Source organism: Harpia harpyja, chromosome 20 (assembly GCF_026419915.1).
Source record: "Harpia harpyja isolate bHarHar1 chromosome 20, bHarHar1 primary haplotype, whole genome shotgun sequence".
In the NCBI taxonomy this organism is placed as follows: Eukaryota; Metazoa; Chordata; class Aves; order Accipitriformes; family Accipitridae; genus Harpia; species Harpia harpyja.
This window is the reverse complement of record NC_068959.1, coordinates 812,369-835,088: the sequence shown is the minus strand read 5'-3', so window position 1 is coordinate 835,088 and position 22,720 is coordinate 812,369. Positions and strand designations below refer to the sequence as shown.

Genomic DNA, 22,720 nt, shown 5'->3' with positions numbered 1-22,720 from the left:
GTGATCTTGGAAAATGTGAATCAGCAAATCCAACCTTTGAAATCCACACCAGCCAGCAACAGGGCACCAAAACAGTAGCTGAAATGTCAATACACAGATATGGGGAGAAATAAGCCCTAATTATACACACACAACCTTGGGCCCTAAATTAGCTTCTGTCACTCTGAAGAGAGGTTTTGGAATCGTCACAGACAGCTCCGAGAGCTCCAACTCCATGCTCAGAAGCAATTTTTAAAAAGGTTCATTTAGAGTATTATTAGGAATTATTAGGAAAAGAACTCAGAACGAGAGTAAAACTCAGCTGTGCCACTGGAGAGTTCTGGTTAACTCATATCCTGAACGCATATTTCTGGTAACTCAAAAAGAATATAGTAAAATCAGGAAAAGTATGCAGGAGGATGATCAAAAGAATAGAGTAACTTCTATTTCAGGAGAAAAAAATACTCAGCTTAGAAATATCTGAGATGCATAAAATCAGGAACAGCCTGAAGGTGAGAAAGGATACTTCACAAAGTAAAAAAGAAGCAGGAGTTACCCAGTGAAATCGTGAAGTCAAAAGCCTTGATATAGCAGAGAGCTAGAGGGGAAAAAACCTCCATTTCAGCTCTATTTTTTTTCTCCTCCTCCACAAAGATCCAAAATGTGCTTCTCATTCACACATGCCCGGGGCTGTAGGAAATACCCCTCCCAAGGACGGAGGGCAGGGAGAGGGAGCCTTAGTGAACACCTCCCGCAAGGCTGGCAGAGGAGCCCGGGGTCCCACACCACTGGCTTTCCCCAGCTGTGACTATTTTAGTAATTCTCCGTTTTTTGACTCAGCACAGAAAAACCCTTTGTGAAGGTTTATGCAGAGCTCAGTTGGTTATATTCTTTCCAACGAGGCTGGCAACGTTTATCTTCAGCCCATACATGCTGTTTTGGAATACATTTCCAAGTGTATTTGGGCAACTAAGTGGTGTTCTCCCAGCACTCGCAGGCGGAGCTGCTGCTGGAGGCAGGCAGTGCCCCTGGCAGGGGGGAGGCGTGTTTGCAAGGGCCATTGTCAGTGGTTTTAGACTTGAAATTGGATTTATCTTAAGAGTTGTTTTACTGTAAAGGACTCATTCCCCTGTGGTGGCTCTGTTAAAAAAAAAAAAAAAAAAAAAAATCAATCTTGCGAACAGCAAGAAACTGCAGAAGAAATAAAGTGTGTGACTTCCCGTGCCACAGATGGGAAAGCAGCTATGGGATGGAGCAGCCAAACAGCAACAACAAAGAGGATGGGACGGCAAGGGCTGATGGCCGGGCTCCGGTGCAGGTCTCCTCCTGGCAAAGAAACCGTGGGGAGGGCGCAGGGAGCTCCCCGGGCCCCATGAGGACCCCATCGCTGGAGGTGTTCCCTAGGGGCTCCCAGGGGAGGTTTGCTGCTCAGGGGGGTGATTTCTGCTCCCCTGCAGCACATGCTGGTGGCAGATGTGTCACCCAACACGGTTACCCCCCTCACCCCTTCCCGGTGGGGCTGCGCCTGGTCCTACCCACTCACCACAGTGCTTCCCCCAGGCAGCCAGCCGAGCAGCGGTGCCACGACTCCTCAGCTTGGGAGCTGGGCAGGAAAATCCCAACCGTGTCACGCTGAGGCTGTGCAACCTGATGTTTGGGGTTAATGCGTTTCAGCGTTTGCACCAAGAGTATTTACAGTCTAGGAGACGGCAGGGCAAGCTTTCAAAAACCAGATCGGTCCTATCCAAAACAGAAGAATTTCTGTGGCATGAGTTGTTGTGCAAATACAGGAGGATTGAGGGTTTCAGCTTGTTGGCCTTGCCAGCAGAGCAGCTGCCTGCAGAGGAGAGGCTATGAAGGCAGACAGCGTTACTGCACACCAGTGCTCGTGCCTGGGGGTAGGTGCGTGGCAATCCCTGGGAGCTACGACCCCACAGCATCCCTGTGAACGGGGCTGTTAGTGCAGGGCTGTAACCGCTGCTCACTTCTGCCTCTTTGCTTTGTCTCTATCATTTTGTATTCCCGCTGACTGACTTCTTTTCAAATGGTTCTTGCACCCCAGATGGATCTCTGCAGAGGCCGGGGCAGGCAGGGACCCCCGTGCAGGTTGCCGGCTCCCTCAGGCGTCCTCCCACGGCTGCAGTGAGACCTCAGCAGCTTCAGCTTTATCAGCATGTCAGCCCCCAGCCACACAGCATCCCTCCTGGAGCTGGCATGGCCGAGGCAGGAACGAGGCCAAACTTCTCCCACGACGCTTCACCGGCACTTGTGGTCAGAGGAGGGGAAAGCAGAACTCCTTCTGTGTGCAGCTCGGTGATCCTGGATGCCAAAGACCCTCCGGCAAAGAGTGAGGCAGCTCCAAAGCCACCTGCATCAGCCCCACCATCCATCCTGGTGAAACCAGACACCTCCCGCAACAGCGCCGAAAAGGTACGGCCAGCGGTTAGCTGCTGCTTCCGAGGGTCCCCCAGTCCTCTTGGGACTGGCATTCACTGTCAGCCCAATGTTGGCCGGGGCCAAATCCCTTGAGGACTTCACTCCATTCTCACCAGGTTTTCTTCTGACAGAAATCACTGGGATTGGTACCTGCGTCAAGAAATCAGCTATTTGTGTTGCCAATACTGCTGTTCAGATTAAGCCCTTTAGAAAGGCAAGATGCTGCAGGGTCTCTTTCCATGTAAACCAATGTTCAGTCTCTGTCAGATCTTGAGACTTTCCTGATGTCTTTAACCAGGCAAGAATCCCACCAAGGTCCCTGAGAGTTTGGGAGCAAATGAGCAAATGCCACAGACCTGGGTGTTAGACCTTATGTCAGGCTGCTCTCTGCAGAGCTCCCCGCCATCTCCCTCGTGTTGCTTTGGGTGAGCCATTTGGAAGAGAAATTTCTTTCCCCTCTGGCAGCCAGAGGGAAATTTCATAAAGATAAAATTGTCCTGCAAATTGCCCTAGTGACAGCCTTCCCTTCCCATGGCACCCAAAGAATAGATTGCTCCACAAGCCCCTGAAAGCCCAACCGACCTCAGAGCTCCCACTAAGATCATCACCAGCTGGACAAAAACGGGAGGCTCTCCGTGAGGGGCACGGCAGGACAGGCCACCCTCCCTCCTCGTGTCGTCCTGCCACCTGCTCTTCCCTTCCACTCTCTCCCGCTAACTCGGGCGATGGCTCTCCGGACCGACTCTCCCAGGTCTCTGTGACAGCCGATGGCACTGCCGCACCACACCGTGCCGTTCCCTGGTGCTCTCTCCCACCTGCTGTCAGCTGCACATCACACCGGGACTCTCCGCAGGCATCCTCTGCCCCCTGGGAAAGAGCCAGCCACCCCCCCTCAGCTCACCCCTCCCCGGTTCTCCAGGGCAGATCACAGCAAGGAGGGCGGGTTGCTGCTTTTCCCACCGTGACTCTGGTCCCCTTCTCGTTGCAGCAAGTGAAGACGGTGAGGTTCCAGAACCACAGCCCCCCGCCGCCCAAGCGGCACAGCCTGCAGCCCTCCCCGAGCCTGCCACGCAGCAGGACGGAGCCGGTGGCCGCGGCAGAGGCTCTCCTGCCAGAAGCCAGCCTGCCGGGCCCCGAGCTGGCGGTGCTGTACTCACCCAGGACCAGCTCCAGCCCCCTGCACCAGCGACGGGCACTGCACCCGAAGGCGCTGTCGCTGGACCTCTCCGGGCAGCTGACCTTCCCCGTCAAGAAGAACTACAGCAGCGTTTCTGCAAACTGACAGGGTAACTCCTCCACTTGCTTTCCTTCACGCGCCTGCTCCTCTCCTCCCTCCTGCGAGGGGCAAGCACCCCGGACCCCACACCAGCCTGCCACATCTACTGCTCCCGTTCCTGTGGCAAGGGGCAGCTATTCCCCATGTCCCCACACACCTCCCCACTGCCGGCACCCTCAGGACCTGCAAGTCTGAAGCTTGCAGAGAACTGGGGTTGCTCCTGAGGGAGCGGGACGGGACGGGACAGGACAGCATCTCTCCCTGCACGGTGGAGTCCTGTCCTGGCCCCTGCCGTGCCAAGCACAGCTGGAGGAGCCCCGCTGCCGTAGGGCTGCTGCGAGCACCAGGAGACGTGAAGCGGGTTTGTGGCATCCGCAAAACTGATGTTCTTTGGCATCGTGTAAGGCTGCCTGTAAGGTACTGGAGGAGGAGCGGGGGGGGGGGGGGGGGGGGGAAGAAAGCGTGCAGGTATCAGAAATAGTTAAGCTTGTTTTGATCTCACTGCTGCAGGAGAGCCCACAGAGATCAAAACACTGGTTCATTACCTTCCTGCTTCTGCAGGATAAAGAAACCATAAATCAGAATCAGTCAGTTCCTAGCTGACGGTTCGTGTTGCCTTTTGAGAGGGGTTCACTCAGATTTTTTTGTTAGGTTAGTTGCTTTCTTACTTTTCTGTTTGGTTTTAGTCCAGGAGTTTTAACACAGAATACAGTTTAAAAGGTGATTTGGAGAGGAAAGAGACAATGGAAAGGGACATGCCATTACCGCAGTCACTTAGACTCTGCAGACAGGGGTATTGAATCTTGCTTCTCCTCATTGCTTGGTTTCCTCTAATTACCTGTCAGCTACCTCCTAGCAGTCCATGAGCTCACTCCAACTCCTTCCCACTGCCCACCCATTCAGATATTGCTTTTGTAAAAAACCCATGAATTCCACTTAGGATAAAGTCTACATTAAGATGCATGAAACATTGTCTATGTAACAGAAGGCAGAATTCAGCATTCACCATGCCACAGACCACCCCTCTGCCACAGCAGCACCAGCTCCAGTTTTCAGCTGACCCCATTTCAGGCATCCTCCTATGAATCCACGGAAAAGCAGGCAGAGTCAGAGAGCTGTGCCCAGCTCACCAGCTGGGACCGCTCTCCAGCAAACCCATGCACAACAGCTTTTGTTTTTCATACTTTGTTTTTATTGCTGGTTTATAGACCAGCAATTCCCATCCTAGCCACAACCACCGACCGCTAGATCTCCTAACAGCGGTAGCTGTGCTTCGTCCAAAACTGCTGTAAAATCACATCCTTGGTTAATTGCATACAAAACCCATGAAATTAACTCCACTGGTCAACGGAAACTCTCCGAGGCACTGGCACAGCCTCATACAAGGACATTTTCTTCTGGAACAAAAAGGGAATGGATAAAATAATTTACTAGTCTACAGCCCCTGTTCTTTTACTCTTTCAGACTCTTTCTTTGTGGAGCAGGAAGCTGGCATCTGCCTGCAGGGATTTTCAGTAGCACAGAAACCAGCAATGGCACAGATAAGTTCTTCACCTTGTGCTATCTGTCACTATTTAAGCTCCTGCAGAAAAATCCTGACAAACTGAAAATGTGCAGTTTGCCCAGGTATAAAAGGTGGTGCAAGCTGCAAATAAGAGGGTGAACATGACTCTCAGCAACGCCACCTCAAAGACAGTTGAACATCTCAGAGAGGACATACCAGCTCTTTGCTGAAGACTCCTCTCATCCCTTTAAAACTAAACCAGAAAACCTTATAAGCTGGCTCTATAACCAAGAACACCTCCACTTTTCCCAAGCACATTCAGAAATAAATAGAATTGCATTAGGTGCATCCAGGACCAGCACGGGTAGTAATTTATAGTGTTGGTTTGGAGGGGAACGAGGGGCTGCCAGCTCACGCCTGGCTCCAGATGTGATCACTTACTGCATGCTAACGAGAGGACAGACAGCATGGTATGACCCGATCCATAATCCACCGATGAAGCATCTAATGCATTTCAACAGCTGACCTCTCATGAGACTCACAGAAGACAGTGGCATGGGTGGCTGGAGCTGCATGAGAATTAATTATGCAGATGGAAATGCTGGCAGAGAAGGAGCAGTAGGAAACGTGGAGCCCAGCTGAATACTTGGCAGGGACAGTGTGTGTAGGGAAGGAAGGGGAACTTCTGCGGTTTACTGCCCCCAAAAACCAGTGTCCTCATCTCATGCCAATACAACAGAGCCAAGGTCTAACAGGACTGCCCTGGTCGTACTGTTCACTGAGCAGGGTGACACAGCTGGGAGCAGGCTGGGCTGTGCCCCGGGGAGTGGGACGGCCGATCCCTGCGCACACATGGCAGTTGATGCCGATCACGAGCTTTACGCTCTACAGCGAGAGGCAGCCACCAGCCCCCTGGCCCCAGCAGAGCTCGGTGTCCCCAGAGAGCCTGGAACGAGATAACGAGCCAGGGGCTCTGCGGCAGCTCGGATCAAAGATCTTCCCTTGTTATCGGCAATTAACCCTGCCCTGCAAGACCCCGGTGCCAGTTTCGTCAGGAGCTCAGAAGGAGCATTCCTCGAGACCAGGGAGCACATCCACAACTGCTGACGCTCAGGAGGGAGCTCAGTGCAATCTGCATGCAGAGAAGCATTTGAAGATGAGGGGCAAAAAGAAAACAACGAACCGTAACTCACCGGGGACTTCAGACAGATGCAGATTGAAGTAAGTCACCTTGTAAATTTAATCTACAAGTGGGGCAGGTTTTCCCACGAGAGGCAGATGTGCAAGGCCAGGCAGCAAGGAAGAATTTGAAGCTCAATTTGGGGCTGCAAAATGAAAAGCTCAGAAAGCAACAGACAGAAGTGACTGCAGCTCCATTTCTCACACCTCGATCCTGCCACCAAAGCCCAGATACAAGGAAAGACAGCACCTCCTTTGGCCAGATTTATCAGATGCGCTAAGCTTCAGGGGACACCAAGAACATCAGGAAAAGCCAAAGGTGCTCAGCATGCCTTAAGACTTAACAAGCCATAAAGTCCTTCTGCACATCTGGGCTCACAACAGCCGGATACCACTCACATTATCAGTTCAGAATATTGCCTTTCATGGAACAAACCCATCCTCTTATCCTCTCCTATCAAGATAAACAGCAATAAGGTTTCACAGCAGCCATGCACCCAGGGAAGCCTGAGAAACCGTTCAGCCCATTACACGATACTGAAGCATTAAGACAAATACACCAAAACCCACCACAAATCTCTCCCAGACTTGGCCCTTAACCCACTGTGTTATGATGACAAGTGACAGCACTGGGCTGATGGGGGCAGAGAAAGCTCTGGCACTTCTGCACACACATGCACAGTCACGGGTAATGGCAGGGAAAGGAAGCACTGACAGTGAAATTGGTGCTTTGGTAAAAGAGCAGGCAGCTATTTTGGGACAGATGTCTCAGTTTCTTGCACAGGATATTTCAGTGCTTTGATGCTATGGTGATAAGTGCCCTAAATATATTCAAAATATGTAGGGAGAGAGAACTGAAAACAAGACATAATTTAAAGCAACAGCCCTAATAAGCCTCTTGTTCCCATAGACATACCTGCCCACTGGTTTCATACTGCAGCCCACTGAGCAAAATTGCTAAGTCCTCCTCACCTTCTCCGCTCATCCCCTCGCAACACCTAGGAAGAACCATCTGGACTGTGTTATTTCACCAAGGAACATCCCAAGGAAGAGGGACTAGAACTCAGACCTTTTCTTCCAAAAGCCCAGACTAAAGCAAAACCTGGAGCTAATCTGAAACTTTGTCATGAGCCCTGAGTGAGGCATTGCCCAACAAGTGGCCCTTGTCTACACGGAGAAGCCGATCATGCTGGGGAAGATATCAACTGGGTCTGTCAGGGAGCAATTCTCTAAGTGCACCAGACTAAAAACATCTGTTCTGGAACAATTATTCTAACTACCTTTATTCTGCAAGCAGAATCACCACACTGGGTTCTTGAAGCATGAGCAAACTTTGCATTTTTTGTTTCAGCTCTGGCCTGCTGACCTGAAGCATACTGTATCTTCCATGAGGATCTGCTCCAAACCCCTGTCCCTCTCTGGCTGCTGTCATCCAATTTTTATTTTTTTTTTAATTGGGTAGCAATGAAAAGGGAGGCATCACATGTTGGCAGGAGGGTGGTAGCTTTATATGGAGGTGGGTGAGCTTTTCAAGGGTTTCTGTTCTTTTTATAAACATATTTAACTTCCCTCCTGTCTTCCCACCCTCCAGACTCTCTTCAGCCCATTTTCCCAGTGAAGAGAGGTTAGACATCAGCATTGGGACCCTGTTTTGTCATTCCCAAGCCGGCCAGGAAGGCCCATGGAGGAAGGCCACCCCCTCCCCCCCCAGGGACGTCTCCCCTCTGCACTCTCAATGGTGCGGAGAGGCTGGTCTGAGCCCTGGCCCTGCTGAACCACCAAGTCTGCAGTCTTCTCTTTTACCACAAACCATCATATGAAGCACAGAGTGCAAAAAAAACAACATTAGGAAAGTCAAAATACAATTGCAGGTGTACTGCAGCGTAATGTATTTCTATAATGAAAATACATTGTTCTCTTCCTACCCAGCTGAAGGTGTGCAGGCAGGCGGATCCGGGCTCTGACCACCCAGAGCATTGCGTTTGTCAGCAGAGCGCAGGAAAGGAGCTCTGGAAAAGCACATAAAGCAGCACACAGGGACAGAGGGACCGTTAATGAACCTCTCGCAAGTTCTTGAATTGGGCTTGTTTTCTATCTGCTTGTTTCTTATGATTAGTTAATGAATTGGAGCCCAAATCAGATCATTCATCAGCTCAGCTTTAATTGCTTGTCTAGCCTGGCAGAAGCCTTGGAGTGCTTCAGTAAGTAACCTACCCACCAAGCTTGAACTGCAGTCATGTTTCCTGATAAATTATGAGCAGAGGCAGCAGAGGTAAGAAAACATAACATTAACCAATTCTCTCCACATCCTTCACGTGGAGGATGCCTCCCTGCCCCAGCCAGAAGCAACCCATCTCAGACACAGGGAAGGACGCAGGGGAGCCCTCCATCCCAGTCTATTCGAGAGCTGGACTGTTGGGCCCAAAGGGGACTTGCACCACTTGCCCCAAAGAAAGTTGAAGTGATGATATTCAGTCTCAGGAGGGAATTCTGCAAGGCTATTTCAGATGGCAACTGGCTGCTGCATCGCTGGCAGACAGCTCTCCTAGGAGCTTGAGAACCATAGCCAGGCTGGCGTCCCTCAAAAGTCCCCTGGGATAAGTCCCTGCTCTGTGATAAAGAGGATGTAATGATCCCTTGGCCAGAGAACACAAGTCATACTAGAGGATGCTGTAGTCATGCAAAGCATTTAGCATCACACCTGGTCGGGTGCCACCAGAAACTGCATTGCCCGCAGCAGGGGATGGCCAGGCTCGAGGCTTCGCAGGCTGGACTCAGGCACGGGCAGCTCCAGACACCCGCAAAGAGGAGGAGTGCTTGGGGTAGCTCAGTAACTGTGACAGACCCCCCGCCTGGCTGTCATTTCTATTCGTCTCCCAGTCGCTGAGCCTTTGACGGTCATTCTCAAGAGTTTTTTCCTACAGCCGCGAGGGCTCTTTTTACATGAAGTCAAGGGGATTTTTTTTTTTTTTTCCCTAACATGACCATATGATTCCAAGAACCCAGGGCTTTAGAAAAAAAGTATCCCAATCCTGATAAGCTAGTGAAAGACTACAGTGTGTGGGACACCAGATATTTGCTTCTTTCACTCTCCCAACAGCCCTGCTCTCCCCTTGGTAAAGGTCCATTTTCTAAAACTAACATTAGAAAAACACCGTTAAGGTTGTAGTGCATCCAGACTTCTAATCCATGCTATATTCTTAGTCACCAGGTGTTTTAATGAACACTTATTTCCAAGCGTTTTATTTCCTGACTTCGTCCTGTTTAATTTTTCATAAACCACCAAAGCAAAACAGGAACTGTTAAAACACCAAGCATCTCCTCTAGATTCAGAAAACCCAAGAAATTAGCTTGAGAAAAAAAATCCGAGAGAATAGGCAGTCTTTACTGAAGAGCCCCCCAGCCCCTGCAGCTCTTCCAGCCCACAGACAGACAGCTTTGCCGCTGCGGAGCCTCCAAGCCCTCCCTCAGCCGCAGCACAGCCTGGGAGCAGCAGGAGGGGCGGCCCGTCGCCCCATTCCTCCTCCATCCCTAGCTCTAGCAAAGAGGAATGCAAACATTGGCCACAAAACATTTAAGTTGGAAACACTGGAGCAGCCCAGGAATGTGCAAGTTCATGTGTACATTTGTCATCATTTTAGGAGGTTTATTCATTGTCCAATAGTTATTGCAGTTCATTTGTGCAACTACATGTTTTTAAGTGTAACAATAGCTATAGACTTCAAGTTTATCAGTTTTTTTGCCTTAAGTCTCAGTATCTCCCCCACTTAAAAAGTAACATTTCAAAATATTCATAAAATCGGTGTTTAGAACCCTAACCTGTCCAGGTGAAGCAATGGGGACTGACCAGTGAGGTCAGTGGGAGTTTGCACAAGCTGATCACTTTGTACCTGTTTCAAACGGAAAGTTGTGAAGGATCAGAAACCGCTCTGTGGGCTGGCACACAAGACACCCAGCGGTGGTCAGGCTGGTGAAGACTATACGTGTAAGAAAAGTGGAAAAAAGATCTATTTATACCAAAGTTCCAACCGAAGTAAGTTTTAAAGTCAGTAGGGGTCACCACTCACCTTGATCCCCTGCATAACAGACCAGGGAATTTTGTTGTCTTCTTCCTGCACTGAGCCCAAGAAACATTATAATGAAATGTTACAGCCATGTTACTATAAATGAGAAAATAGAAGTTACTATTTTTACATGTATATGCTTAGAAACAGTAGGATATATAATCTTCTCTTATTTGGTGATGGGTAGGAGGGATAAATAAAATACATACATTTAGTTTATTGTTCGGAGACACTTGTACAAATTCAGTGATGCTTAATATTTTTTCCATGATGTGAAGTTCATTTTTTAAAAAGGTTTTTTCAATTTAACATACTATTAAGGAGAAGAGAGAAGTCAATAAACAAAAAGATATCAGTTTTCTGTTTTGTATTAATCTTCGAGATATTTATTTTGTATTTCTGTAACTGAAAAACAATGGTTTAAAAACATTTTAAGTTTTCAGAAGTTTATTCATCTAAGTTTATAGCACTAATGTTTAGATCTGTAGCCTGTAGGTTAATTAAATTAATTAGAGCCAAGTGGATTATGGCACCTTATACCCTGGAAGTGTAAGTGGCAGAACTGAGTTGCAGCATGCGTGCAGTACCAAATTAGCTGGCTAGCGTGGTGGGGGTCACCAAGTGGGAAACACAGGCCTTGGTAAAGCTTTCAGCGCCCGATGCGTGCGGTATTCCATCCTGTGGAAGCTACTGTGTTACCATTAAAACTTTTTGCATGAAAAAAAACCAGGAATGTTTATTTTCACTTTCTTATTTTGGGTTGCTGCTTCCATAGTTGGGAACAAATGGCAAGGAAGAGGAGGGTTACCTGGTGCTGAGGTTGGGAACAAGGGCTTTGCTCTCTGGCTCACCAGCCAGGTTCCAGCTTGAGCTCAGTTTCAGCTGGTCTGAGCTCAAGCTCCTGCTTTCTATTTTTTATGCTCTTTGCCCCCAGCAGGAACCTACAAGCAAATATAACCATATTTAGCATTGCTTGACTTTTTTAAGTGCTCTGAAATCTCTGGCCAAGAGGAAAGCACAGCACTTCACTCTATTTTACATGGTTAGAAGCGAGTCCCTGGAGGGACAGTCAGAGTGCAGGGATGGGACCCTGGTCCTGCTTCCAGGCTCACCCCTTGCCAATGCTCTGTGGCACTACCGCTTTGCTATAAACTCTTCAGCCGCAGAATGAGTGGGTCGCTGCTGCTCTCCCAAGAACAGCAAATAAATCTGCACTAAATTTTCAGACCACAAGTCCCAGCTGAAGACGGCAATTTAGGTTCACACTCTCAAAGCCACTGCTGGATCAGGAAACTGCTGTGATACGATGATCTGGTAGAAGGAGCAGGTTATTGGGCATTATATCCAGGTTTAACACAGTGAAGGGGACGAGAAGCAGCAGAGAGACTGCTGTAAAATACTCATGCATTTTATTTTTAAAACCAAAGCATTTTGCATGGTGGGTGGTGAGGGAGAAGGACTGGATAGATAGAATCATGACTCAGGCTCCCTCGCTGGGAGGTTTTTTAACTAGGACACCCTCAGCTAAACAGCAGCATTCCTGCGGGTCTGGTGGCAGCCCACGGCTTCAGCTCTCAGCTCACTTGACCGGCAGCAGGCAGCCAGCAGCCGGGACGACTGCCCAGTCTCCACCGAAGGTCCCCTGGAAGGAGCGAGTAGGGTTTACACAAGCGGCACAACCAAGTACCAGCTTCTCCACCTCATCCTGCACGTCCTACCGAGATCACTCCACAGCAAGAGTGAACTCATGGGCCAGATCCAGACCCAATCCATTGAATTACCCTGCGCCTGGGTGCTGGGGTAGCTCATTTCAGCCCGTGACCTGGAATTCTCTGCCCGGTACACCTTCAACACAGGGAAGACAGATTCTGAGGGGTCTGGGACACCCACAAGTTTCACTAAAAGCAGGACATGAAGATGCTCGGCGTGCGCAAGCCCTTGGCTGCGTCTCCGCCTTGGCTTGAAAGGGCTCCTTGTTCCCTGCCGCCCAATTACATGGCAACGTATCTTGTACAGCATCCGCTCCGGGCTGTGCAATTCTACAGCAGCTGCACAGACACACACAATCCTGCTCTTACAAAGTACTTTAAAAACATGAGTAGTTGCTTGGAGTTACCACTCCATTATAAAACAAATGCTGCTTTTGCCTCCGCGCAGGAGACAGGGCAATTCCTTAGATTTAATGCATTAGTTCTGCTTTAAAAATGCATCAAGGTAACAGAATAGATTTTCAGATCAAAAAGGAATTTGGCTGCAGGATCCTGCACACACCGGTGCAAACACCAAGGCGGGGGGGAGGGCAGTGGGTGGGATCTGTTTTCTCTGGGACTGAGCCCCAAATTTACTTTTCACGTTTCCATCATTTTAACGAGGTCACTATTCAGCGCTGCGCTCCGGTATGCTGATGCTGGCTGCAGGCACCGAGCTGCAGCAGCATCTCTGGGGAAGGGGGCAGCTGCGGGCGATGGGTGCCCTGACCGAACCCCCCCATGAGGGAAGAGCTCTCCCCCCGCAGAGACTGGCCCGCCTTTGGCACCTCTCCTGGCTCAGCCCGCGGGGGAGGCACCAGCACTGCCCATAGCGCTGGGCCGTGCTGTGCCCCAGGCATGGACCACCCAGGGCACCGCCAGCACCCTCAGCCGAGGGGGGGCTGAGCAGCGCAGCCCAGCTCCAACCGTGGGGCAAGCACATTTGTGCAATAAATCTGCACATTGCATGTCCCAAAATTCTTAGGGCTGCTGGACAAGAAAAGTCACAGCTGAAGTTCTCAGATACCCAACAGGTTTACACCAGAGGAAAAGGGGGATGTTTTCTAACTGCTCTGTGTGTATATTTCAAAACCTTGCTTCAATTCCAACAAATTCCCTGTATTTACAGCAAATGCTAGATCCAACACTGGACTGAGTCCCACCACACGTGGGGTCCAGGTGTCATCTCCTCTGCCCGCTGAACTGGTGCTATTAACTGGAAGAACGAAAAGCCTTTGCTAGCTGTAACCCCAACAGCAGTGAAGACAGACTTCAAAGTCTGTGAAACATTGTTCCAGCAGAAACAAAGGAGAAAAAAGTACAAAGTGCATAATCCTCGGAGTACCCAGGAGGGCAGTGCTGGCTCCCATTTGGGTATTCAGCTTTCTCTCTCACTGCTATTGCCTGAACTAAATTCAATAGTGCTTTGCTATTGCAGCCTGTTGCAATTAATTTCCGTTGCCTTTTGTTTGCAATTCAGGGTAAATACACCCAGAACAACACACCATCTCCAGCAGAACCAAAGCTCTCGGACCTTTGCTATGGAATCACATTGTTTAAATCTGTTTTATAACAATAGTAACAGTACTTTAAACAATGTACTATTATTATAAAAATATAATGCTTCCTGTTCTGTTAAACTCATTGGTAAGTCCCTGTTTATGAAACCCCTGCAGTATTTAAGTGAGTTCTTTAAAAATGCCAAAAGCTGGGAAATAAGCAGCTCTCAGCCCTCCCACTGCTCCATGACGAGCGGACTGCCTGATTTGTACCTGTGAGAGCAGCTGGCACAGCAAGAGAATCAAACTCCCTGAAGGAGGGTACTTCGGGTTGTACAAGAAGGATACTTTAGGCTGCATGGAGCGGATGTTTGGAGGTCAGAGCTGTGCCCCAGTTTTAATTAGCACTTGCAGCACTTTCTCATGACCCAGCTGATCCAGCCAAAACAGAAACCAAAAAAGCAAACCGATCAAAACCCTGGGTTTGCTTTCTCTACACAAGACCCTGGATCAGGGAAAAGTGTGAGGCAGGAACTGCTGCCCAGAGCAGGGTCCAAGGTCCCCAGCACTGCTGGGCTCCCTGCAGACCCTCCTGCCCCAGCGCTGCCACTGCACCAGCCCCGGCTGCTTTGCCCCCTCAGTTGTTTTGGGTCTGGAAGACCCCTTCTCCCATGTATTCAGCCAAGGAGCATTATAAACCTCCCTCCATCAAATAAGTAGCCCAGCTTTTAGAGTGGTGTCAGAACAAAACCCAAAGAACTATTTTCAGAAGAAGTGCTCTGCGCCTTTGAATCTAACTCACGTCCTTAATGCAAATTAGTGGTGATGATTTTTTTCCTCCTTACACATTATGAAAGACATAAAAGAAACCTGGAAGAAAGTAATGTGACCCCCGCCCAAATAAAGAGAAAAAAGGATGCAAAAACCCAATCTGCTACTAAAGAAATAAAACATCAAAAGAAATAAAAATTCTTCCTGTTAGACACATATCTCTGCTTAATGGATCAGAAATTACTCTAACAGCCACTGCTTAAAGATCAGAGGAGCAACAACTGAACCCCTTTTATGCCACACAAAACACAGATCTACCTCCTCGCAGCTTTTAGCCATGCTTGGGTCCCTGGCTGGGGCACCCGCGTTGCAGGTAGCTGCACTTCGCTGCCGGAGCCTTTGCCCGCAGGTGAGGGCAGTGGGAGGCATCGCAGACCCCCGAAACACACAGGGCCACGCTGACGGTTTGCAGGGAGGCCGCGGCAGACACTGCCCAGCCCCTCCTGGGTCACCCCGTGCAGCAGCTGGTGACTGGGCACCACGGGTGGGACAGGCAACAGGAACGGGTTCAAGCTTGCTGTTAACTCAGCGTCTCTTTGCTGTGGGAACTACAGAGGCATTCAGGGAGTAAGAAGTAGCCACGCAAACTCATACAAATTGCCTTGCTGCGGCAGACATCGAAGAGGCCAGTGGTCCAGCCCCCGTAGCAGCAGTGACGGCCACACTGGCTGGCTCGTCATGGGCTCCCCTGGCGCTTTGCTGTGCATTGGAGAAAGGAACAAGAACACACAAAATTAAAAGATCCTGTCTATTTTTAATGACATACACACTCTGCGTATTTGGAGTGACCTTGTGGAGGAGGAAAGAAGATTCATGAGACTAGTGCTACCATTTTGCTTTACTTTATACCAGTTCCCTTTCAAGGATCTGCTTGCTCCTGCATCTCCTTGCCACTGAGCTCCACGCTCATCTCTACCACCGATCTCCACCGCCCTCCACATCTATGGCAAGGCACGAGTGCTTCCAGAGCAAATTACAGTACCCATGAAGACTTCAGCATCTCGCAGCGTCACCACAAATTACCGTGTGGATGCTAAAAGCCGTGCTGCGATAAGATCTCCAGCCCTCCAGTCCTTCTGATAACATAACACACCCATCACGATTTTACTGGAAGTAGCTTCAAGAGCCAATACCAATTTTTCCAGGGTGGAAGGTTTTTGTCAGGTGCTGGTGACATCGCTCTCTCACTGGGCTCCTGAGCCCCAGCAGCCCAGTGCACTGCCCGTGTGCCAGGACGGGGGGCAGTGGGGGCCGCGCAGGGATGGGACGGGAAGGCGAGGCTGCGGACACCTCCAGTCCCTTCACATGAAGCAGATGGAGCCCACAGCCCAGCTCTGCCACAGTACGAAGGTTTACCGCTGCCACGCAGACAGTTCAAGAACCAATCAATACCAATGGTGATCCTTGACAGTATGGTACAAATATTAAAAAAAGACCATTCTGAACCAACCTCACCAGTAGCTGTTCCCAGGCAGCTCCCTCCAGCTCAGCAGCCGATGTGCATCTCCAGCTCTTGCATGATGATTTCTGCCGCTCCCCACTTCAGCAGAAAATAATTCACCAAAGGTCATGCAATCCTTCTGACACAATAAGGCACTGTTGACGAATAACTGTTTCTGCTTTAAACAAAATATAGATTCTGGATACTTTGCTGGTGCCACAGAGTCAATAATTCTCTCTTCTGCCTGCAAAGCCTGGAGGGATTAATAAACTGCTTTGAACTGAATTCCTAAGTAAAAGAAGCCCTACCCAAGTCTCACTGCAGAGAGGTATTTTATGATGTAATATGTAACAGCGAGCATTCATTTCTCATCAGCTATATGGTTTCTATATAGATTTATTTTTTTTATATACCAGATTATTTATAACGTTAACCAAGGATGGGGCTCCTAACTTTGCTCCTTACTTGAGACCAGAAAGAAAAGAAGTCCCGTCCTCAGGCATTACCCAGGAAAGAAGAAATGGCAACGGGACCTCAGAGACATTCATCCCGTCAGCGGAGCAACGACTTCCAGCCAGGTGTGGAAACAGATGCCCGGGAGCAGCCCCAGCACACGGAACAGGTGACATCACCACACTCTGCACCCTGATGTCATACCAGCTCCCAACTGCCGGGACCACTCCTCGCCCCCCTCTTCCCCAAGCCCCAGGCAGCAGCAGGCTCTCAAATTAAAGCATTCAATTGAATCAGGTTTGAAGGACAGAGCCAAATCCAGTTGACAAGAAGTGCAGCTTTAGCATGTCTGCAAGGCAGTCAAGAGCACGTTCCTCCTGTAGAGCTTTCCTTGCTAAAACACAACAAACCCAAACCCCGCCAGTGGGTGAAAAGTAGGCCCAGCATTTTGCTAGTGCCAGGGGAGATTTAACTCACCAGGGGGTTTCTGTTTTATTTTTAAAATGAAACAAATTTATCAAGTACCTGCAGAACAGGCACAGAGAAGGAACAGGTTTCACGGTGCCTTGGTCGCCCATTGCTGCCTCCTTCATGATGTGAGCAACTCCTGGTTGGACACATAGAGGAGACAACTCCACCTAAACCTGCCACTTCTCTTGCATGTGCCGAGATGGGCAGCAGAACAGCATCACGGAGATGTAGCCCTTTCACTCTGGAAAACATCTGCAGGGAGAAATAAGTCTGCTTTCTGTCTGGAGCTGATTTTCCCACTGCTGACATGGCTCTGCAGTGCCAGACTGTCCAGCTTGGCATGGCATCAGGCGATGCAGCTGGCAGCACTTGCTGTTACTCTGAACTTTTCCAAATTATTTTAACTTCCTTCTGAAAGAAAAGTTATTTATGCCTCACAACTTTTCAGAAAAAAGTATCCATGCATTCTCCTGAAGAGAGGAAAACTGAAGGGCACAGAAAGCCAAGGAAATATCCTATGGTGCTACAGCAGGGAACTGGAAGAGCTGGGAAATAAAAGCAATAACCCTGTTCTTTATGGCTGTGAATTTATTACTTCAAAAACTGGCTCAGTTAAAAAGAAGAAAAAAGGTTCCCTTTCCAGCTTTCTCTAACCAAAATCATAACATGAAGACTACTAAGGCCAGAATTTTACTAATAATGTGGGAAATCTAGTACCAAGAAAGCCTCTTTATCCTGTTACTAGCTCTTATTGGGAAAAAATGCACAAGAACCAGCATAGCAGTGACATCTCCTGGAAGCCAACAAACCATCATAAAAAAAAAAAAAAGCTCTGTCTTGCTCATTAACAATCAGTTTGGCTGATTCACTTGAACACTGAGACTGTAAGAAATACCACTGTTGATTAACTTGCCCCTCATGGCAGAAAAAAACCCGAACCACACACACACTTTACAGACCAGCTCTCCCAAACATCTGTGGGAAAGTCTTTGCTCTCTGGACAGCTGCTGAAAGAAAAAAAAAAAACCCAGATTATGAAAGAGTAAGGAAGCAATATTTATTGTTCTAAAACTTTGAGCTAATTTCTACCTGCTAAGATTATCTGGCTGCTGCTTTATCAATATATTAGATTTTTATTGCCGTAATCCCTGCTTCTTGGAACTAATAAAGGTGCTTTTGTACAAGGAAATTAAGGGAAGTTTTCTGATCAGCTCGCTTCACCCGATCCTCAGCTGCTCTTTGTAGAGCACTGGCGATCAAATTGCACATACGTGGGAAGAACATCCATGGACGAGTTACAAGGGGCAGTACAAGGGTTCCAGCTCCACAAACGCATTGCCTCTGCTATCACCATATCCAGTGTCAGACTTCTCATCCAGAGACAACAGAGCAAATCTCACATCCACCTCAGCCTATCTGGAAACCCCAAATCCTTCTTCTTGTCTTCTGTAAGAGACTTCTGCTTGCAGCCTTCGAGTCAAATTTGCTCAAAGGGAGGCAGCCGAACAAGAGCAATATTTGAGACCCCTGGTTTTGTGAGCACATTGACCCCTCACCACTGGAATCTTTGTCAGACTTTTTTAAACTCCTCTCCCCGCACTGACCCAAGGCACTGTGTCACACTGTCACAGTGCTTACACGCTTACGCACAACAGAGTCGGGTATGAAAGTCTCCCAGCACAGAGGGTATTTAAACTTTCCTCGCTGGTGGCTGCAATTCCTCCTCCACTGAGTGCAGAGTTCAGATCAGGTTCCTGTCCCTGCAACAACAGACGCTCAGGACGCTCCGCAACGCAATGCTGAAATACCTTGTTTTCCTACCGCCTGGCTGCTATTAGGGAGGTGCTGGGGCAGCCTGGGACCTCTCTCACTTTCAACCCTTTGTACTGGAAAGCAACTGTTACAGAGCAAGAAATCCAGAGATGATACCTGGGTGTGAAACAGCCACATATTGAACAGAAAAATGCAGTTCTCAAAGGCATGTGCCAGAGCAGCACTAGCACAGGCATCTCACCATCATGCTCTGAAAATGAGCTCCAAACACCTAATGAAAACAGCCACATATGAGAAGTGACACTGGATGTGTGTGCTGGGGTTTATTTTTCCAGTTTGGAAGGGAATTCACTCAGACTACACAGAAGTAAACCTTTAGCAAAGAACCAAGTCCCGGCTGCAGTGGTGAAGGGATGTGACAAGCACACTGCTGCAGCCAGGTCCCCACAGCCATGCTGCAGCCAGGGCTCTTCTCTCCCAGAGGCTGCACTGGGAAGGCAGTGCCAGCTGCCTACCAGTCCAGTGTACCAAGGGACAAGCTCACCTGAACAAGCAAGCAGACACCTCTGCCCACCACAGACATTCCTCTTGCCCGTTGGTATTCCAGCAACTTAAAAGGCCCATCAGGGCTAGGGCTGGCAAAGTTTTTCTCCCAAGACCCTGCAGCAGCAGGAGTATTTAGCCTCGACCCTTCTACCTGCCATCCAGCGCCCAGGGACTGCCTTAGACTATGGAATCACCTTTTTTCCCTTGATATGCAAACCCATTTAGAGAACCACATGAGTATTTGCTTAGCGGGACTGCAGAGAAGCAATAGCAAAGGAAAGCTCATATTGCATCTGTATAACCACAAACAAAACCTGCCTTTTCAAAGGAATAATAAAGGGAGGGGCAGAAAACGGCACACTCAGCAGTGTTTGGCACTCTCAGTACAGCAGTCTTCAGCTCTTGCACTGCTCTTTCCTCCCACACTGTAACATATTATTAGAGGTAGTTCAAATGTTAAGCCATATGGAGCATCAAGAATTGTGAAACTGCCAAAGAGCAATGGTGCACAACAAAGTATGGTGTTTGTCACCAGCCATCTTCATGAATTTGCAGGCACAAGTCCTGAAGCTGTATGTGATGATTCATAACTCAAAAAGGGGAGAACGCAGCCTGCAATAGTCCTGAAATTACCAAAAAACATCACCATTTAAAATCTATGAAAAGAACACTTAACCTTTCTACTTAAAATAGATTTATGAATAGTTTTATGAAAGAATAAGAAAGGAAAAGTCAGTCTTTAACAGTGTTTGCTACAGGCACTCATGTTTTAAGAGCTGAGAAGCATGGAAACTTTCATATTTAACCCTTTCTTAAGAGTTCTTCAGCATCAAATTACTTTCGAACTGCTAGCCTGTAAAAGTGCCCTAATGGTGTTCAGTCACCTGGGTCACTGAAAAGTGAGATACAGAAGTGTGCCAGCAACTTTTTCCCCCTCTATTACAGAAGATTCACAACCAATTTCTCTAGCCAGATCCTAGCCTATTTAGGAAGGAGAGGAATTCTTAGTGTGGTACTCTAGTTTACTTCTGAAGACACCTACCATAGCTGAAAAGAAGATTTACCATGTTAACATTCAGGATAACCATTTCTTTTCAAGAAAAGCCAAAGGGCCAGAGGAAAATAATTTTATTATATCCACGTTTAAAAGAGTAGGGGTGAACTCGCATGCAAAATTAGGTTGGTTTGGGTGGGCTTTTTTTTTTTTTTTACAGAACAAATTCTCATCTTTTTTCATTACAGATGCTTTCAAAGTCACTTTATGAACTTTCTCACTGCCATGGATCAAGCCAGGTATATGCCAGTTTAATGAACTAGATAAACAATTGTGTCACCAATGTCCTTTGTCAGGCCATTCTCAGTAATGCGAACGTGTTTCTCGTCCAGGTCAATGTGGAAGATGGCTTGCTCCAGAATAGGCGTTTTCTCTGCTTCTTCTTTGCCAAGGACTGGAACACGGCGGGGCCCAAGCACAGGATCATCAAACCTCATCAGCTTCACTTTAGAGAGATCTGCAGTGAAGAGACTGGCTAGTTAGGCTACAAGATCTACATACAAGCTATAGTATCAACTGAATTAATCAAAGCAGTACTTCTGTATCTGCTCCAAGGAAATACATTCTCTCAGGAATAACATTCATGTTAAGATTTACACCCACTGCAAAGATGTCATTCAGTGGTTATACAGCAAGTTACCAGCAGAAATGGGGATAAACCACACAGAAATACCAACTCCCAATACCACAATCTAAGCACTAACTTTGCCATATCTGGCTTTGGGACAGCTATGAGTAACTGAACAGTCATGGTATCATTTTCTGGGGAATGAACTTCAGAGACTGGGAGAACGGGGAAGGTGAGAGTTGTTTTAAACACAATTCCCTATTAAAATGCACACTAATAAAAGACTGCTAAGCAGACCAAGAAAAATCTCCAGGAAGCCTGGGATCTTACAAGCCAAGCCTTCCTCCAAGTACAACCTTCTAGCCCTTGTGCACCAACAGAACAGTGACACCTTCTGGAAAAAACAGAGAGTGAGAAAGTCACTGTTTAATATCACTTGTTTTCAATCATTTCAAAATATCCACTTAGCAGAAGGCCAGTAGATATGCCTACACACCTACTATGTACACAGTGCACTTCCCCCTGCCTATATTTTGCTATGTACTTTATCATATATTTCTCTGTGTGCACCATCATCGGTATGTAGTTGTCTTTGTTCTACAGATGAAGAGTAATATAAACACAAGCTGTTGAAAGATAGAGAAAGAAAAAATTACTCTGCTGTCACAAGCTTTTGGATGAGATCCAGTTTTCCTTTCATACCCAGCTCACAGTGCTTCAGATTTGTTTGATTCTTAATTCCTGCATTCTTCAACAAAAACACAGCTGCTGTTCCTTTAAGAAAGCTATTTTCAGTCATTACACCGGCCAGAAACTTAATGCTTGTTTCAACAATGTCTGACATGAGATTTTATCATGCTATTCTGTGTTTTCCTAAAATATATTTCCAAGCAGGTGGATAAGTGGAGGAATACTAAAATTATCAACAAGTAGGCTAGGAAAAATATTGCTTATTTCCAAGAAAAATCAAGGAAGACCACCCCCCTGAAATACTGCTACTTACAAAGACCACCTTTAGACAGTCAGGATACCACAAACATTTAAACTGACCACAGTAGCAGTCCTAAGAGACAGCCTTTATTCCAACTGCAACAAGGCAAAAAACAGGAAAGGGGCCAAGACTTTCTCAGTGCCACACAATGAGACAGTAACAAAGATGAAAACAGCATCTCTCCTCTTCTGTCTTAGTGCACAACACCTCAAGAAATTACATGGCAGCAGAAAAGCCCTGCATTAAGTTACTAGACAGAAAACTATTTAGAAAGTAATGCAGCAAGAAGAGGCAAAGTAATTATTGGCAGCAATCAGGATTTTTACCAAAAAAAGGAACCTCCATAGAGCTGGATTTTTTAGCTCTGATGGAATTCAGGTTCCTAAACTACAGTACACCAGCCACTTCAGAGCACTCAACATGCTCCAAGTAAATATGCCATAGGAAAAGCAGCACTCCCAAGCTCTGCCTGGAGACCTTTACCAGAGCCATCACTGCACCACCACTGAGACACCAACTTCTGGTAAGCGAGCAGTGACGATGCTGTCAGACACAGCAGCAAGTTCTGGCTCACCAGCCACTCTCGTTTGGGTCTCCACTACTGGCAACCAGCTAACACCAGAGGACAGAATAGGTAGCTTAAATGCAAAGTCAGGTTCACCAGTAATGAAATGTTTTTGTCTTAATACTTTCACACCAGAATCCACTATTGCCAGTGGACTGAGTGCTCTCAAAGAAATTCTTCCAGTACTAACTGTGTCTCTTCTGACTGCAGAGTTCAACATTTAACAGCTAAAATCAAGTATTAGGGTATAAAGAATACAAGAGTAGAGAGGGAAGAAATAGCTCAGAGAACTCAAAAGGAGTATTAAACTACTTTCCACAGAGGCTGCTAGTTCGAGTTTGC

General features: G+C 47.8%; 3 protein-coding genes across 4 annotated transcripts in view; 1 reads left to right on the top strand and 2 right to left on the bottom strand.

The window, feature by feature from the left end:
• SH3RF2 (SH3 domain containing ring finger 2) overlaps positions 1-11,410 on the top strand; it is a 50,015-nt gene extending 38,605 nt beyond the window's left edge. The window contains exons 7-8 of the mRNA XM_052816599.1: positions 2,042-2,409; positions 3,404-11,410. Coding sequence (XP_052672559.1) covers positions 2,042-2,409; positions 3,404-3,697 — 662 coding nt within the window. The 3' untranslated portion in view covers positions 3,698-11,410. The remainder of the gene's footprint in view (positions 1-2,041; positions 2,410-3,403) is intronic.
• Positions 11,411-11,533: 123 nt separating this feature from the next.
• LOC128155078 (uncharacterized) lies at positions 11,534-19,099 on the bottom strand. Of its 2 annotated transcripts, XR_008239523.1 has the most exons (4): positions 17,824-19,099; positions 16,936-17,133; positions 15,967-16,210; positions 14,237-15,215 (listed from the first exon to the last, which is right to left on the bottom strand). XR_008239523.1 is itself a non-coding variant. In XM_052816598.1 (3 exons), the coding sequence occupies exons 1-3, from the start codon at positions 17,221-17,223 to the stop codon at positions 11,963-11,965; spliced, it is 645 nt and encodes a 214-aa protein (XP_052672558.1). In that variant the 5' UTR covers positions 17,224-17,491; the 3' UTR covers positions 11,534-11,962. The 2 variants fall into 2 exon arrangements, 1 of the variants encoding a protein (XP_052672558.1); XM_052816598.1 differs by lacking the exons at positions 14,237-15,215; positions 17,824-19,099 and adding an exon at positions 11,534-12,080 and having other exon boundaries at positions 15,972-16,210; positions 16,936-17,491.
• Positions 19,100-20,311: 1,212 nt separating this feature from the next.
• Positions 20,312-22,720, bottom strand: part of LARS1 (leucyl-tRNA synthetase 1) — a 34,168-nt gene continuing 31,759 nt past the window's right edge. The window contains exon 32 of the mRNA XM_052816591.1: positions 20,312-20,711. Within this exon, the coding sequence (XP_052672551.1) occupies positions 20,506-20,711 (206 nt within the window). The 3' untranslated portion in view covers positions 20,312-20,505. The remainder of the gene's footprint in view (positions 20,712-22,720) is intronic.

Excerpts from the sequence above, each read along its gene's own strand:
- LOC128155078 (XM_052816598.1), bottom strand. The coding sequence starts at position 17,223 with ATGCCAAGCTGGACAGTCTGGCACTGCAGAGCCATGTCAGCAGTGGGA. Across the intron at positions 16,211-16,935 it reads TCTCTGTGCCTGTTCTGCAG|GCTTTGCAGGCAGAAGAGAG; the intron begins GTACTTGATAAA and ends TAATCCCTCCAG. Across the intron at positions 12,081-15,971 it reads CTGCCTGGGAACAGCTACTG|GGGACCTTCGGTGGAGACTG; the intron begins GTGAGGTTGGTT and ends CGCTCCTTCCAG.